The sequence below is a fragment of the Leuresthes tenuis genome, unplaced genomic scaffold (assembly GCF_036924035.1).
Source record: "Leuresthes tenuis unplaced genomic scaffold, fLeuTen1.0.hap1 SCAF_16, whole genome shotgun sequence".
NCBI lineage: Eukaryota > Metazoa > Chordata > Actinopteri > Atheriniformes > Atherinopsidae > Leuresthes > Leuresthes tenuis.
Window position 1 is genome coordinate 18,868,281 of NW_027325370.1, and position 18,369 is coordinate 18,886,649.

General features: G+C 45.4%; 1 protein-coding gene across 1 annotated transcript in view; it reads right to left on the reverse strand.

Moving 5' to 3' along the window:
- bcl2l1 (BCL2 like 1) overlaps positions 1–17,836 on the reverse strand; it is a 30,344-nt gene extending 12,508 nt beyond the window's left edge. The window contains exons 1-2 of the mRNA XM_072366648.1: positions 17,704–17,836; positions 13,371–14,129 (exon numbers count right to left, since the gene is read on the reverse strand). Coding sequence (XP_072222749.1) covers positions 13,371–13,925 — 555 coding nt within the window. The 5' untranslated portion in view covers positions 13,926–14,129; positions 17,704–17,836. The remainder of the gene's footprint in view (positions 1–13,370; positions 14,130–17,703) is intronic.
- Positions 17,837–18,369: the final 533 nt, after the last annotated feature.

Genomic DNA, 18,369 nt, shown 5'->3' on the forward strand with positions numbered 1-18,369 from the left:
TGTCGTTCGCAAGCAGGCAAGAGTCCAGCGGAAAGGGTTCTCTACCTGCTCCGAGGGCTGACAAAGACTCCGCCTGCTCACGCGAGCCCGCTATCAAACGGCGTGTGTATGTGTGCAACACGCTCTCTGAAGAACAATGACTTGGCAAAAAAAAAATAAAAAAATCTAGATCAACCAGTCCCATCCAGAGAGAAGAGACATGTGAGCGGGGCAGGCAAAGTGGAAAGTTACTCAACGTATGAGGTCACGCTCTGCGGGCATGGAGAGAAAGAGATGCACATAAATCCTTCACAGTGACATTTTTGTGACGAGTTAAGGGAGCGTTTTGGTATTCCAAACTTTTCTAAAATCATTGGATTCTTCTCCTTGGTTCTGGGATTTAAACTTGAGCTGATAAGGATCGACGGTTCAGCAGTTTTCCCCCTGAAATCCTCATATGTTTGTGATTAAATTCACAAAATGGTCTCAAATTAAACCTTGAAATAAATAAATAAATAAAAAATAAAAAATCTACTGCACACACATCCACAAGGATTTTTGAATTCCTTGTGCATGTGTCATGAAGTGGGTGTGAAGGAGTGGGAATGCCGTTTTTTCCTCGTAAACAAAGCCTGCATCCGGTACGGCTTTCAATGAACAGCCAGGATGAAAGTTAAAGAAACGAATGCTTCTTTCACTTTCCTTTTGAGTGGGGCAGTATCTACAAGTCTCTTAACTTCTTAATCACGTACAATTTACAAAAAAACGCATCTACTGCCATGTCTTTGAGCTTTCTGCAAAAGGAGTGCAGACAGTCCTCGAAAAGCAAAGTTTTTAAATCATCACAAAATTAAGGAAGGAATAAAGAATAAAGCAGGATCAGAGTTTGAGAGTTCACAAGAAGCGAGTGTCCCAGACTCTGATGGTCCCTGACAATCACAAGCACTCTTTCATGTACTTCATGTGTCATCTGTCCTGGCTGTAGCTGAGCAACACTTCCTGTAAATTGCAACACTTGGGATGTTTACGCGAACAACACGTGGTTTTATGCACACACACACACACACACACACACACACACACACACACACACACACACACACACACACACACACACACACACACACACACACACACACACACACACACACACACACACACACACACACACACACACACACACACACACACACACACACACACACACACACACACACACACACACACACACACACACACACACACACACACACACACACACACACACACACACACACACACACACACACACACACACACACACACACACACACACACACACACAGACAGAGCAGTGTCCGTGTGCCCAGAGAACAGCGTGTGACATCCCTCCGTGTGTTTTTGTTTGCTGATTAAAGTCACGGCTGTGTGCGTCAGGCTGATGAAAAGCCGTTTACAGGAGGATGGGATGACACAGTGTACTGACCGGAGAAACTGCATGACTTCATGTGGGCAGAGTATGAAGTTGCGAGGTCTGTGCCCTCTGACAAACGGCCCACCGAGGGGCTACAGGAGTAATCACAGTGTCTCGGCCAGATGAAGAGATATAGCTCATCAACCAAGATCCAGATAAACTTCCAGAGAAAATACTGACGGAACGTCAACGTGTCCCAGTCAGGCTGAACGACTAACTGCATTCAAGATGATAAATTTAAACGTATTGTGTGCTTTATTCACATAGCACATTCTGTTTCTTTTCTTTTATCTTTCAGATAGCTCTGGATTTCGACTGAAATTGACTCTTTTCCTTCTTTAAAGACCTCCTACTAGTCTCCACCCCTTAATGAAATTGTCTTGTGACAGAGCTCTGGACGAGGTTACAAAAAAAACATGTTTTGATATATTCTGATAGTATATTCTGATAGTTCGGAGAGACCCAATCCATTATTATGTGAGGGAAAACACTTGGCAGCAGAAGTTCTTCACAGAGTTGAACATCCAGCCGAAGTCAGCTAACAGAGGAGGATGCCGACAAGAACCCAGAAGTCACAGTCCTCTGCCGAGATGGGAGAACCTGAGGGAGGAATTTATGGAAGAGTGGCTGTGCAGGCCGCTCCTGAGTAAAATACATATGACAGCACATCAGGGGGTTGCGAAAAGATCTGTCTGGGGAGCACGAGATACCGCTTATCATCGAGCTGAGGGCAATGGTTCACTCCCATCGTGTGTTGGAGCACGCAGAGGAGACTCTCCGAATGAGCTTGAATGGAGCAGCAGAAGTCCACACGTGCATCCTTAACGCAGGTCGAAGGTCAAATTTCTGAACAGCAGCGTCACCACTGCAAGCCCACATTACAGTTTAGTGTGTCCCTTTTCCTTCGCCCTTACAAATCCCCACAAAATGTTTCCTTAACCTAAGGTTTTCCACTAGTATTGAAGGTACTTTTTTAGCTTTTTTTTTTTTTTTTTTTTTTTACTATTTGGTGATACTTTAGGTCATTTTTACATTTAGCCGATGCTTCTATCCAAAGCAGTAAAGAACACACTGGTAAAGGCTACTTTGACATGTGAACTGCGGCTGTTGGGGATCGAACCAGCGCTACAACTCCTCAGCATTTGTGGAGAAACCGGATTGCTGCAATTCACAGGTGCTATTCGTCCAACCTAACAGAGCCTGGGGGAGGATAGCACAAAGCTTACAGAAACTCATCCAATAAACCGCAAATGCTTCTAAATGAGCTCAGTTTTTGATATGTGTGCTGGTAGAGGCACCTGATTCAGCTGGATACTGCTGGAGGACACGCAGTGACTCCTGTTTTCATTAATCTTCCAACCTGGCTTCTCATTGCTAATGATGTCAACATCTTTTTTTTCCTTTTTGCTGGAGTCGCCTGCCTTGGCCACCCTTCTGCTTCTCCCACAGAAACAAACCAAGGACTGCTGTTTTTGACTCAGTGCTCATGTCAGTTTCCTGACTCTAAATTTGGTTCAGCATCATAGTTCAAATGCAGCATAACCTCATAAATGCCATGCTTATCTGTGCCATGTCATCGGCATCATATGATTAGAATCATTGTATTCATTATAAACACCAGTATTTTTATTATTCTACTGGTGTTGTGGTTGCATGACATCAGTTTAAGTCTTCATAAGTTTAAGTATTCAAATCTGTGTGCAGTTCAGAAGAAAAGCCAACAATCTGAGGGTCTGTTCCTCCCTCTTTATCTGTGTTCTCATCAACTCCACGAGTTGCATCCCTTCCTGCTCCTCCTCAAGGCTTTCCGTTCCTTTTTCATCCTCATCACAATTGCAAAGGCATTTGACTGGATAAGGGAATCAGGTCGGCAGCCAAAAAACTCACAAGACCAGGAAAGGAAAGAATTATCGTGGAGCTGAGCACTGAGGAGTGAAACATTCAATTCAGACACTTAGTTTAAGCCTTTTCATGAGCAAGAGGGGGGGAAAAAATAACAGGCAAAAGGCGAGGCATAAAGGAATTAATTGCCTAAGAAAAAAAAACAACCCATATTGACAAAAATACACCAACTGTGAGAGGACAATATGAAAAATGCATCTTGCACTTGCTGATCCCTGATGAATAGTGCATTCATTTGGATCGTGATGCTTAAAATGGGCACGTCTCGTGTAGGAGAAGTTCTTCTTCCGTTACCTATGGAGCTCTGGATGAGGTTCCCCTCCACATATTTTTCCTGACGTGCCGCTCTGAGTTACAGAACGTGACATTTTAAAGCTGACAGGCAGCAGCACCATGCGCAAAAGGACCCAATTGTCGCAGCTTTAAAGAGAGTACAGGGTGCGAGTCGGGGAGCTTGTGAGAAAGTGGCGAGACGAGAACTTTGAACCTTTTCTTTTGTGCGAGTCCAACAGAAAACTCCAGCTCAGCCAGAAAGCAGTCCAAAGAACAACCTGCATGGAAGATTATCTTCCAGTTGTGACTCAACAAAAGATGCTGGCATTTAAGGAATTGTGTGTGTGTGGGGGGGGGGGGGGGGGGGGGGGAGTGGCAGAACCGGTTTGAACTGTGATGGATCGTTTCCAAGCAGAGAAAAAAACAAAAAAACAAGAGGAAATCCAATCATGAATCCTGCCTTTGGTGGAGACGCTTGCAAGTGTTTGTGCCAAGCACCGACGTGGCCTGTATGTACTCCTTCATCTACTTTTGGACCTCGGAGCAAACGCTGTGTGTGTCTACGTCTGAGTCGTGTGCGTGCTTGAGTTGAGCCGGCGGTGAGACCATGAATTAAAGAGGAGATTAATGAGTCAGGACAAGGAGGCTCAGACTCCAATCTGTTCCCTGCCGCACTCTGGGGGCCGTCTCTATACAGAACCCAATTCTGTCAGCGAACACACACACACACACAAACACACACCCACTGCATGTATACGCTGCTGAGAAACAGCAGGAAGACCCAGGACTCTGGACTGTGTGTGCATGTCTGGCAGAGAGAGCACATGTTTAAGACAGTGCAGCTGAAGCGAAGAAGACCAGAGATGCTCCATGGCTGGATGTCTCCAGCAACACAACGCACCACCCTGTAGGCCATCACCCCACCCTGACACCTCACCATGACCCAGAGACCTGCCATCTGTCTGGAAGGACTGGAGGAGAGAAACAGAAACCGCGAGTTAGACAGAAAGAAAGAAACAAAGAGAAGCAGGGTGCGAGACAAAAAAAAGCAGGGGAGCAATGAGACGGAACCAGAACACGAGAGCGAGGCTGAAAGGAGAGGGGTGATGAAAATTACTGGAAACTGAGACGGGGGGGGGGGGGAACCCACGAGGAGAGAAGAAGAGCAAGAGGTGGCAGACAAATTTCTACAAAACCACATCACTGATGCTATATTTTTATATAGTTCGACGACACCAAAGAAACCGTTTCCCAAGGAAGACTTCAGCAGCAGATAAAGACAAGTTTGTTTTTGTTCTCTGCTTCGATTATCTCCTTTCCCTCTGTGTGTCTGCCTTTACTGCCCCCCCCCCCCCCCGGCCTTTCATTGATGAATATAACAGTGATGCCCTTGATGCTCTTTATCATCATTTAGTCCTGTGTAAGATTGGGCACCACTTTACCATGAAATACTAATCAGCGCTCTCTATCCGTCCCTCAGCTCTTCCACTTTAATACATATCGTGAGAGTCACTAATCCCATGATATGCCTTCTAATCTGATCACAGATATGTGCATAGAGAGCAGAGAAAAAGCCAGATAGAGTGGAGGATGGCAAGGGATGGAAAGGATCAGAGAGGAGAGAGAGATGCGGGCAGATGCTGTGGCTTTACTGCAGGAAGACAGAAGACAGACACAAAATCTGACTCAGTCCCAGCAGAAAGAGCGGGGATGTGGGCTAGAGAGAAGAAGTAGAAAGAAAATGAGGGGATGAGCAGACAGAGGGAGGGGGGGGGGGGGGGGGGGGACAGAGAGGAGGGGTACATGCTTGTGACCTGATTTCACCACTAAGCTATGAAAAAGTGGAGCAGCAAGAAGGCAACTGAATACAGTGTCTTCACCGTCTCCACACCACAAGCATCCAGCTGCTGTGTACATACAACATGCACGCTGCACAGAGAGTGGTACCCTACACACACACCTCGCCATTCATGTCGTCTTAACCTGTTGCCCTACATACCGTATCCTTATCTAGCTGAGTCACCCGCTTTGCCTTCCTCTGCGTTGCCTTCGTCTGCCTATCTACAACCTTGTCTTCGTTCTCGACTGTGTTACTAGGCTTCCGGGGTGTGTGTGTGTGTGTGTGTGTGTGTGTGTGTGTGTGTGGGGGGGGGGGGGGGGGGGTGTAACGGTGCAGTACGGAGGAAGGCTGATGTCTGCCAGTCTGGCAAAGCCTCTCCAACAGCTCGTGCTGGCGGTACGGACACACACATTCATCCATTCCACAGCTGGAGATCTGTCCTGTGAACATAAACAGCATCTGGATGTCGCACACGGACGTCTCGCTGCTGGGACACCAGTGTGGGTTTTTAAAATGACAGAAAGGAGACACAGATGAAGAGAGTCTAAACGCTGCAAATGTAGTCATTAGGGGATGTACTGAGGTCTCCCTGCTGTGTGTTTTCCTGTGTGTGAGGGATGCTCTGGGGCTACAGGTCTCCTCTGTCACATGACCAGCTGATGTTCTGACACCAGCTGTAAACACACACACACACACAATGGGGAGTCGTTGTTTTAATATATATATATATATATATATATTTGTGTGTATGTGTAATAGTCTAGAACTTGTCAGAAGATGAAAACAGTGCCTTGCTTTGATTTATTCATTGTGTTTGTATCATCAACTCTGCACCCACATGCAAACACACACAGTGGTTATCAGGTGGTTTGTAACATATCGCACTGTGAAAAAGTCTTGAAATCACCCCAATTTCTTTCGATAATGTTAGGAAACCTGGGAAAAGGCGAAGATTTATCTAAATGGGCCAATACAATAATCATCCAGCATATAAAAGGCAAAACAACTGGTCAATCAGTCTGATATCACAGCTGTTTTTGCCAAGTTTTTCAACAAAAATTAGAAACATTTGCAGCTTCCAGATGCTCAAATGTGATGAATTAATGGGGGTTTTTTTTGCCCGTGTGCAGTACCGTGGAACAGTCTTGGACAGCCCCTCATTTGTTTAGAAATTGCCAAGAAAATGGGGAAATGGTTGCAGTGATTTATTGCAACATGTGCACACATAAAGGGGACAACAGAATGTAAGGCAAAAGCAGTCAGTATTTGGTCTGAGCTCCTTTATTCTCCAACACAGCCTGAACCCTCTTCGATAAGTTTTCTGTCATTTCTTTAAGTGGTCTTCAGGAATTCTGTCAACATTGGATTTTTTCCTCTTTCTTAAAGACATCACTTTCAGATGCTGTTCATCTGCTGTAGATCATTTTTAGACCTGACACTTCTTCTTTTGTCCTCCACTTGTCCAGTTTCCTCAAATGTTTTAAGGACACACTGCACACCATGCTGAGATATACCAAGTTTTCAGCTAATAGCTCTTTGGGAATCTCCTCGTTGGTGCAAAAATGCCATTTTCTGTCTGTCAAACTGTGTTATCTTTGGTGTTTTTCATAGATGCAACTAAAGAAATGGGAACAAATGATGCGTCTTTGTGACAGGCTGCTTTACACAAAGTGTCTAAAGATACAATTTAAAATGGGTCCTTTGCCAAGTTGTCTGTTATTTGTGGACACAACACTGGTTGTGTCATCTCTTTAGTCTTTTTTTTCTGCTTGAATGAGTCATAGGTCAGAGCTAAGTGGCTTAACAAAGAGAAAAGACATTCCTCTGAAATGGTCAGGCACGAGGACTGGACTGAAAATGAGTGAAAAAAGGAGCAAATATCCTAAGAAAAACTATTCCTCGAGAGCACAAGAAAGTCTGGCTGCTTGGGACAATTGGATCAAGACATTTGCACAGTACTGTTCATTTCTCCACATGGTCGCTCCAGCTGTGCTCTAGTGTCTAGTGAAATGCTACAGTCAGTTTTTAAAAATCGGGTAAAAACAGCTTTGCCATGTCTCTCTCCAATGAAGAGATAAGCAGGTCCGTACACACTCCAACCAACAAACACCTAAAAACCCATAATATACCCCCAATGTTGCTGCCATGGAGCTGGAGGCAAGTGAATCTCCCGCAGTTTGTTTGCTGCCATTCTCAAGCGGCGACTATGACACCCACTCCCGAGTATAAACACACACACATAAATCCACACATCTGACGTCACAGACGTAATGCATGTGTTGAACACATGCATACAAAAACAATGGAGACGCATCCATGGCTGAGCAGCTACATTCATGTGATCCGTCTGCATAGAGCCGCCCACCACACAGAGGCGTTTATCGACGGCGTTGGAACAAAAGTAGCCGCCGCCGCCGCCGATTCCATGCAGAAAAGGGTTTGTGGAGGCATTGTCTGGTTGTGGATTCTGTGTGTGTCAAGAGCTAAAGAAAGGGACAAAGACAAAGTCGCTCGTCCTTTTTCAGCCATGGTTTTGTCTGCAAAGCGATAGCACACCTGTGAGCACAACTAAAAAAGCCCAGTAAAGCGAATTTCTGTGTGTGCGTGTTTGGTGTATGTGTGGCCACAGGTCCTTTGTTTGAGTCACATGATCAGTCTGACTCGCCGCCGTCTCCTCCCCTCTGCACTGCGCCACCATACAATAAAACGCTCAAATATGTGAGACGACAACAACAACAACAACAACAACAAGCCACGCCACGTGTGAGAGTACAAACACGCCGCCAGTTTGGGAAACTTAACTTCCCCGAGCAGAAACAAAACCCAGCCAGCCACGAGAAACAACACCTCCACTAATTAGCCACACGTGAGCCATTCGTGATAAAGAGGAGAGGAGGTGGAGAATGAAGGGGACAGGCGAAGGAATGGTGGCAGCTGTGCAGGTGAGGCGGCAGTGAGCCCAGATAAAGTCAGATGGAATCGATAGAAATTATCTCAGTGTCGCAGGCGCGCGTGTTTATTTTACAGAAAATAAACGGACAAACGCAGAACGGCCAGATTTACGAGGTGTGTGTGGTCACATGTCTGCGATACGTTAAGCCACCGGAGTCCAAGGACGAGAGATGGATGGAGGGAAAGGGACACAAGGAGGGAAAGAAAGCAGTTCAAAAACAATGACCAGAGCGGGGAGGGGGGGGGGGGGGGGGGGTGCACAAAGAAAAATAAGGTACAGAAATCGATTGGTGGCAGAGGGAGGCGTAGAGGAGATGGAAGGACACGGGAGAGAACAGAGGGAGAGATGTATAGAAGATGAGGCTTGGGATGGGGGGAAGGAGGAGGAGGAGGAGACGGAGGCGGTCTGGATAGGTCCCAAGGGTGAGATTTCCTGCTCCTCTACGTTAGAGCCGTCTGACAGACGACTCCGTCGATTTAACTGCGTATCCTACATGCATGTTAATTACAGAGAGAGAGAGACCGAGAGTAAATACGTCTGCAGAGGAGAAAGGCACAAAGGAAGCTCAGGTGTTTCCCCGAGTCAAAACAAGTCAATGGGCTTATATTCTCTAGGCCTTAAATTACAGCCCCAGAGTCGATCCCACTTCACAACACAGCCAGTCTCATTTATTCATAATCACACGTGTGAACGCGGCGCGTTTCTTTGTTCGAAAACATTCGTCCGGAGTTCTCTGAAGTGGATTTGGCTTTCTGCCAATATGCTAATGTTTTTTTGCTCTGAATATAACTTCATTTTATTTTAAAGGGTAATTTCCCAAAACAGATGGAAACTAGTTTCTGGTAAATAACACCTACACAGACTAGAGCAGGGATTTTTCTGAAGCTATTTTTTTTTTTAACGTTCCACTGAACTACATTTTGTGAGGTTTTTTTTTTCTTTTTTTCCTCCATTTCTTTATAATTTTTTGACAACAATGGAGTGCTATGGCCATGAGGAATTACACGTGTCCAGCTTTGAAGGCCAACATAACTTTATTAGTGTTGGATTTACTGACAATAAATCACTTAAAAATGTACTTTTTAACAAAAAAGAAAAGACATTTGTCTCTTTATTCATTGGGATTTATTCTGTGTCTGAGGTGATTAAGAAAGAGAGGAACCTAAACTGAATAAGAGAAGACTGGACTGGACGAGCTCATTCTTCTTGCAGTTAACTTTCCCTTGACCCACTGAAACTATCGTGAGCACAAAGTGCAACAACTGGGCTACAACATGCCCCCACCTCACCTCATTTCTTTCCTGAAATCCTCCCTCATCCCCATCTGGCTGCAGTCAAGCGTCCCCGGACCACGGCAACGTGGTTTGTCTAAGCGAGTTTGGCCTTTATTAGTCTGTCAGAGGGGAAAAATACATTGTTTTCCCCAGAAGCTGGTTGAGATATTATTCATCTATAATTGGTAATAACCCCGTACCCCCTGCCCTGAGGCAGCTCGGTCTCTACTGAGTAATCACTGCCATCGCCTGCTCTGCGGGAAAAGGCATTATTAGGTCGATGGCACTGTCTCTACCTCTGCTGCCTGCCAAGGAGGTTTATTATCTGACAGTATATGGCTTTACTCCTGCGCTTCGTTTTCGCTGCAGAAGGAGAATCCGGCTGAGCACATTCATTTCACATCCTTACCTACTTCTAAATATCTCAGCACCTTGGACAGAGGAGGCTCCAAAATAAGCTCCAAAGGGATCGTTTAAGCTGAGGTTTTCAGTTTTTATGGCAGCGAGGTTTGCTATGTTGTGCAAAACACCTTTCACTTTTTCAATATTTAACTGTCAACTCGACTGTTTTTCCAGCATTTTCCAGCACTTATTTGTGCTCTGAGAAGAGAAATCATCATGAAAATGCAGCTTGTGTATAGACGGATTGTTGTTGTTGTACGGTGCCTGTTAATGAATTCATATAGCACAACATTTAGTCTGAAAATCATCTGGAATTTTTCCTACAGTTACTGTAACAAACTCCTCACTGTTAAACGAAATGTAGAGTAATATAGAAAGAGGACTACATGATGAATACAAGCTTGTTTTGAAACTTTCACTTAATTTCCCAACATTCGGGGAAAACCCCAGAGCTCACTAACACTTTACTCTGAGATTAAGCTTGAAAATATTGATTTCTGTCACCGATTTAAATCCCTTTTAATTGTCAGAACACCCCGAGATTGTTTTTCCTCCAATCCCTTTAAGAGAATTCTTCAAAACAGCAAATATTTTAAGAATTTGCATGGATAAGATCGTGAAACTGAAGAAATAGCTGAGTGAAACAGAAAGTGACCTTGGTGCTGCTTAGGGCAAGACTGATATTTCATCAGCTAACACTAAGGGCACACCTGCCTCACAGCTATATACCCACATCTGCCAACGGCTTTGACTGCATCCCTGTGAGGAGGCGTCAGGGGAGGAAAGGAAGGAAGAAAGAGGGAAATAAAAGACAGAAGAAAAAAGACCCAACAAAGTCCCGTGTGGTTTCCTTTACCGAGAGACTTGTGCGTTTCAGAGAAGGTGTAGGTAGGCTTTGAACAGACAAAACCGCAGTGATGACATGGTGACAAAGCTGGGGGAAAAACAGAAAAGGTACGGGGGGGGAAAGCTATCGCACCGTAGCGGTAAACCACCCACTGAAATGTCTCCAGAGTCAGTTTCTGATCAAGCAACGCAGGAGACGCTGCATCAAAATCGTCGGCCGAAAGGATCGACAACGCGTTACAAAACAAGTTGGAGCTCAGAAGGGAAGGAAGTGGCATCATGTGCTCGTGGCAATGTCCTCTGTCCGCAGGAGAAGTGAAACAGTAGAAACTGACAGACTCCACGCACTGACCCATTCAGCATTTCAGATGAAGTCATTCACTTCTCCCAAGTCCGGGTTACGCTGACATACAAGCCAGCATCAGCCGGCTGCATGCTAAGCCATGTTGATGTTCTACTTGTTGCTTAGCAAAATGAATGACGTGCATATGTTTGAGGAGTGTGTGTGGGTTTTTATACCAGTTTGACTGTATGAGATCATAGATTACCCAAATTAGTGTTAGTTACACTGATGAAAACAGCAACGGTAGAAATATCTATTAATGATCACGATGGGATATTGGACCGCAGCTTCTTCGTGGTAAACATGTTTTCAGCCCCCGTCCATCAACTCGTGGACACATTTTAGTTACCATGACAAAACGCTGGTGAAAATTACTAACCAAATAAAAAGAACCTACAAGATGCAGACTTCTGAAAATTGCCAGCAGCCTTGTTTGGCTGGACAGCTGTTCTGAAAGCTGGAACAAAAACAAAGATAAAAGGCTGCTGTGATAGCAAGCACAATGTCCATCAGAAGAACCGCAAATTACAGCTGAAGATGTTGGAAATGTCTTCGCAAGTCATAATCACAGCCCATAGCTCTTGGGAAAGGAAAATCCTGACTTCACGGTGACAATAAGATTAAAAGAAGTCCCAAATTATTGCAATTTATTGTGAGATATTTGCAAAAATGTCCTGGTAATTAACCCGGTCGTTGCTGAGATATTTCATAGTGGATGGACAACAGGACAATACCGGGATCACTGCGCCATAAAAGTGCTTTTATTTTCAAGTTGTGATGAGGGATCCCCAGGTTTCAGTCGAACGGCGAAATGCATGCCGTACATTTAAAGTACGAACAACAGCGGAGCCAGAGTCTGCCAAACAAAGGTTTCTTCAAGCTTTCAGCCACAAAGATGGCAGTTTCCATAGGATCGACCTTCGACCTGGCGTTATCCAGCGCTGGGGTGGACATTAACAGCCCCTCCCCTCTCGCTCTCCTTCATGCCATCAAATGACTGCGACAAAGGAAAAGAGCTGACCTTAACTGCCGTCGAAGTGAGCAGGAGCGCGCGAACACACACACACACACACACACACACACACACACACACTCGGGCTGTACTGTACCAGGACGGACCACTTTATATCTACCCCTAGATTAAAATTTAAAAAAAAAAAAGAAAAAAAGAAGCAAAACAACAAAAGCTGCCGTGTGCATGCAGCTGCTTCGGTGGAGAAAACAAGAGGAAAAAAACATACTGATAAAACGGTGAGATGTGGGGGGGGGTGGTGGTAGCACAGAGCCAATCAACTGACCAGAGAGAAACAAAGGGCTATCTGTAAGAGCCCTGGACTTCATCCTGCCCTGTGATGAGAACTTCGATCCCCAGGCGGGCGAGCGGGCTGAAAGAGAGCTCCAAAGCCCTGATGCAGCCTGTTAAGCTCCTGCTTCGATTCAGCTCATTGAGCTCCGAGCCGCTGATCAATTAGAGGACAGCTGAACCAGCTGCTGACCGCACAAACGTCCTGTTTTTACTGTTTTAACACACGGCTCTTTGCTGACTTCTGCAGTACTTGCGTCCACAATCATATCTAATCTGGAGTCTTTTCTCCTCTGTTGGTCACGCAGCCAACCACACCCCTGCGCCGTGTCACGGTCGCGAGGAAAGGTCGGCTGCTGGGTAACCGGCTCACGGACTGGTGAAATTAATACTACGCTCTGCCGTTCGAGCTCGGCAAGCAGTCGAGCCTCATGGCTGAGCAAAAGGCACAAGATGCATCCAGGACACTAACACAGCACATTTAACCAGGTTAAGTCTTCACAGAATGTGGTTGCTGCAGACGAGCAAACAAAATGTGCTATAAATAAACACAAACAAAAGCGTGCACCTTTCCACAAGTAGCTGGAACCTTAAGGATGGGATTTTTCCACCCGACTGTTGCCGGGTGGGGTGCATAAAGTGAAACGTCAACACGGAAATTTCCCATGCAGCCAGTCTGAGCTAACCTCACCCAAATATTCAGACCCAGCTATGTTAAAGGGAGCTTTATGAGCGAGGCTGTGCAAGTAAACAGCATGAGACACACTCTGTTTGCGTGTGTGCGTGTGTTTCTGAGACTCACCCATCCTCCCTGGCTCTGGATCCAGGGCTGGATGTGGTTGTCCAGGTAGACCGTCATCCACTCCACGATCCTGCCCACCAAGGGGCTCATCTCCTTCTCGACGCACTCGACACACAGCGCCCCGCCGAAAGCGAAAAGCCCCACGATGCGACCCCAGTTGACTCCGTCCCGGAACACCTCATCCATCACATTCTCGAAGCTTTGGTAGGCCGTGGCCGGCGTGATATGCAGCTGGCTGTGAAGGTCGCTGAAAGCGCGGGCGTATCGCAGCTCGAACTCGTTGGCTGTGTCTCGGAGGGCCTCTTTCACCGCGTCCAGGCTCGTCGTTGACGGCGGCGGTTGCTGACGCAGAGGGGACACCGGCGGGGTCCCGGGACTTGTCCCGGTAAAAGTCCCGTTGGCGTGTGTCTCTGTCCTCTGCTCCTCGCCCACTCCCCCATCCCCTGCACCAGTCCTGTTCGGAGGCTCATTGAGTACTATGTGGTTGAGAGGATAGTTTCTCTGGGAGAGTTTATACTTTATGTAGAAAACCACCAGTTCTCTGTTCTGAGACATTTTGAGTTTAAATATCCTTTTCCTTTTTGCTCCAGTCCGTCTTTCTGCTCCTCTCTTGGTCAAGCCTTGCCGTGTTACGAGTGAACACACACCGTGCTTCTCCCTGAGTTTCCTCTGTTCAGACCACCATGGTCAGCTGACATCCACAGGACACTTGGAGGGTGAAAACCAAACCTACACAAGGCTGACAAATCAGCTCAGGCCCTGCAGAGAGACAACAATGAAAGGTCAAAGTCTGCACAGCATATCCATATATGATAACGTGTGTGTGTGTGTGTGCGCAGGGACGGCTGTGGATTCTCAAATTAAATTTGGACAAGTGGGGTCAAAGACCATCTCTCTAATTGGGCTGTTGCATATGGAGCAGATGGCGATAATATTAATGAGACAATGGTCGAGTAAATGTGCGTTTGAGAAGGAGAGAGTGAGCGTGAGAGACAAAGGGCGGGATGGTGCGAGGAAGGTGAGGAGAGATCAGAGAGACGGTCTGGCCTGATGCTCCACGCAGACAGTCCCCATCCTTATCAGTGACCTCCGACCTCCAGTCGGAGCTTTTGGACACCTTTTTTTGTCTCAGCTCCAGTTACTCTGCTCTCAAACTGATCTGCAAGCTGTCACACTTACACACACCCTCAAATCTGCACAGAAAACTGACATCCAACAAGTTGTTACCTCCACAATGTGATGCGAAATAATTAACACACTTTATCCTTGTGCCCTCATGTCATGGCTTCCATTCAGTCTTTTAAACAGGCCTGACGCTCTCGGCTTTATCCCAAATTCGTTTACACAGGATCTCAACACAACATGATAACGATAAGATTCCTCTTCCATCATATCGTAGACGTCAGCTGCCTGTACTTGTCCTCTCAGGGTGTCTTTGTACTTGATCTGTACAGAATGCAGCGAACTCATACTGAACTCAAAATCACAAACTCGACAGGCAACAATTTCTTGAGTAATTCTGTGGTTTACCACTGATGTATCATACTACAACTACAGTCTAGAACTCCATGATAGAAAGGCTCGCATGTCTTCGTTAAACAGAGCTGACGGAAATAGGAAAACAGGAAATAGGTGCTGTGATTGATTGCAACATGCGCACACATAAATCAAACTACAGTTTACAGGACAAAAACAGAGTTTGTACAGTTCTCACAAGCTTTACTCTTTTCTTTTTCTGCTCGGATAATTCACAGGTCAGAGTTAAGTGTCTTAACAAACAAAACACATTCCTCTGAAAGTGTTCAGGATTATGGCCTGGACCACAAAAAAAAAAGAAAAATGAGTGAAAAAGCAGCAAAACTCCAAAGAAAACCCTTAAAAGACCTTGAGAAAGCCTGAATAACTACTGCAACGATTACAAGAAAGTCTGGTTGCATGGAAGCAAAATGTAGGCTTTCGACATTTCTAGTGTTCTACATCAAGCAAGGAAACAGAGAACATCTCTGGCACGATAGCTGACATTTTTCGCAGATTTCACAGCATGTCAAATGACTGAGAAAATAACAATTTACTACATATTAAATCTGTGTTGACATAAGAAAACGTGTATTCATAAAATAGCAGTGAGAGGTGATTAGTATCTGTTGCTGTAACACTTCGATCTGCTGTTAAACCCAAAGATACAAAGACAAGCTGCTGCGCTATTCTAACCTTTGCGTCAATGCCACTACAAAAGCAAACAATAGCTTTTTTCTTGCATCATAACAGTGACACCAGCTTCATATAATTACTAAGACATATCAAAGAGTTCTTAAAATATTTCTGGGCATGTCCTCCAGGCAGTTTAGTGAATGAAAGTGGAGCTGCATCCCTGAAACAAAGACAGTCTGAGGGAGCAGCTGACTTCCAAAGCCCTTCCCTTGTCTTCCCTTGTCACTGTACCCTATTTTTTTGGCATACACAAAAAGATGTGGGAGCAACACTGACCCGCCAATGATCCCAAACTATCTACTGGCTGTCATATGGCAACCTGACCTTCCCTGTAACAATATTGACATTTAAGCTGATAAGTGGCTGGCCCTAATAATTAGAGTGCCAGAGAGATGTATGAAAGCTCCATGCAAATCGTGCTGGCGTCATTACATAATACAAAAACTATTCTTCCTATGAGCACAACCAGGCCAGAAACAAGATCATGCAATAGATCTGCTGTAGTTCCAGTAGAACTTTTAACAAGCAAGCTGTTTTATCCATAAAATAAAGAGAAACGGCTCAACACAGCCGATAAAGACCAACAAGGCGGCGGCAGTGTTTACAATGGCCACATGGTCCCCAGCTCCCAACACGTGGCTCGGGTTTTAATAGGCCACCACTGATGTAAACACTGCGTAGCTCAGGAACACCAGCGGGGAAAAGTTGCACCTGAACGCAACACGCTTTATAGAAGATATTCGCTTAAATATTAACCCTTTCTTTATGTTTATCAAGGTGGAATCTGGACTGTCACATACACATTAAAGGCATTAAACTCCCCATGGTACATTATTCTCGGGTTGTGTCAGCCCCATATGCGATTTTATTTATATCTCCAGGCGAAACATTAACTCGAACTTCAATTCTAACTCTCTGACGTAAAGATTGCTTCAGATATGAGGAGTAAAATGTCTTACCAGCGCTGGGTAATAAAAAAAAAATAAGCCAACCAGGGGAGTTTGTCCTTCGTCCGGTCACCGCTTATTTCAATCAGAAAAAACTCGGAATCTGTCAGTGTCTCGCTTTGTCTGTCCAAAAGCTGTCAAAATGCAGGAATGGTGTTGGATAGTCACTTGTATGCAGGACTGTGTGTGTCGCCCGTACTCTCCTACAAACCTAATCCTACGTGCACGCCCAGCCCACCCCCTATTACGTAACAGGACGCGTTCGCAGCTCCATCGGTCTTGTAGAAGATTCTCGCACTTGCTGGATTAAAAATCCCCTCCAAACACGTCCGATTGGTCATCCAACCTGAGACGAAATAATAGTGTCTTCCCTCAGTTAGGTAATTAAAAAAAAAAAACCTTGAAAAGCGATGTAAATTAATATTTACTCGATACTGTGCTCGTAACCAGTACTTGGACGTCACTCACTGTTCAGAGAATCTTTGGCTTTGTAAATACACTGAAATATAGTTGACGCATGACATTTCCCCATGACTCACACAGTTGGCATATATTCAAATATTTGAAGCAATTATTTATTATTTTTTTAAAACTAAATTACTCATCGAACGAACGGTGGAGCTCCTGAAGGCAACACAGGCCATATCCTTCTCCTGACATTACCACCGGGGCCTGGACATTTAATCACATCACATGAAGAAAAAAAAGGAAAAAAAAATGCCACTTTGCGACACCACCCTGCTCCAGCTTTAAATAGGTTTCACCACAGCAGCAATGAGCATTGCAACACGCAATTCCTAACAAGCTCTGAGGACAGACGCTGCTCCACCTATGCTAACATGACTGTGGTCGCTGCAGTGAAGATGGCTGTCACTGTTACATTCACAGACGTGTGCAGACTCACAGCGGTAAGCTGCACGCTCCTTAATGTGTATCTGTCGGGTAAAAGTAGCCACAGTAACTCCTAATTACAACTATCATCAAGCACAAATACACTCGGCTTTCAAATATCTAATGAACTATATTAAGGTGACACCTTCTTCCAAATCTGTCGACCTCTTTGCTGTAGCAGGAAGGAAAATCCACCCTTACCGGCGCTACTTCTCGCATAATTTCACCAACGCCATCAACACAGACATCCCAGTTACATTCATACATTGACCAAGAGCTCTTACTTGTAGGGTGGTCTCCACAAAATCATGTCTGGTGGCCTACAAACCGATCCCCGGTAGGAGCGATCCAATCCGTCATTGCTAGCCTGCTTGGCTAACGCCGACAGGGATCGCCTAGCCCAGCTACTAGTTACCGCAGGTCCGCCCACAGCTACGTAACCGTCAGTGCCAGCCTGGCTCAGATCACTCCAGCCAGATGGCTCACGAGCTCCACGTACATTACATGAAATATAATAAAGGAAACAAACCAGAGTCTTCTCATTGATTTGATACGATTTGCGGGTTATTAACTGATTGAGTTATTCGGGGCCAACAGGAAGTCCCAGGTATCGTTAGCCGTGGCTCGCTAATGTTAGTGCTAACAGGCTAAAAGTAGGCAAGTTTAATAAAGCATCATGTCTAAACCCTGATGTGAGTTGTAGAAGTTAGGAGTTGAGTGCAACTATCACATTCCCAGTGCTTCCCTGTTTACTTACTGCTTTACTGACTAATAACGTTCACGTTACATGGGCCCATGTAGCAGCTGTTAGGCATCTTTCCACTTAAATTGACAACAAAAGATATGAGGGGTCTCCATAGTAACCTTTGTTACCCCCAAATCTAGCGCGCTTCAAGCCAACTGCCAGTTTGACTACAGTGCCACCCTGCGGGCATAGTAAGAAAAGAAAA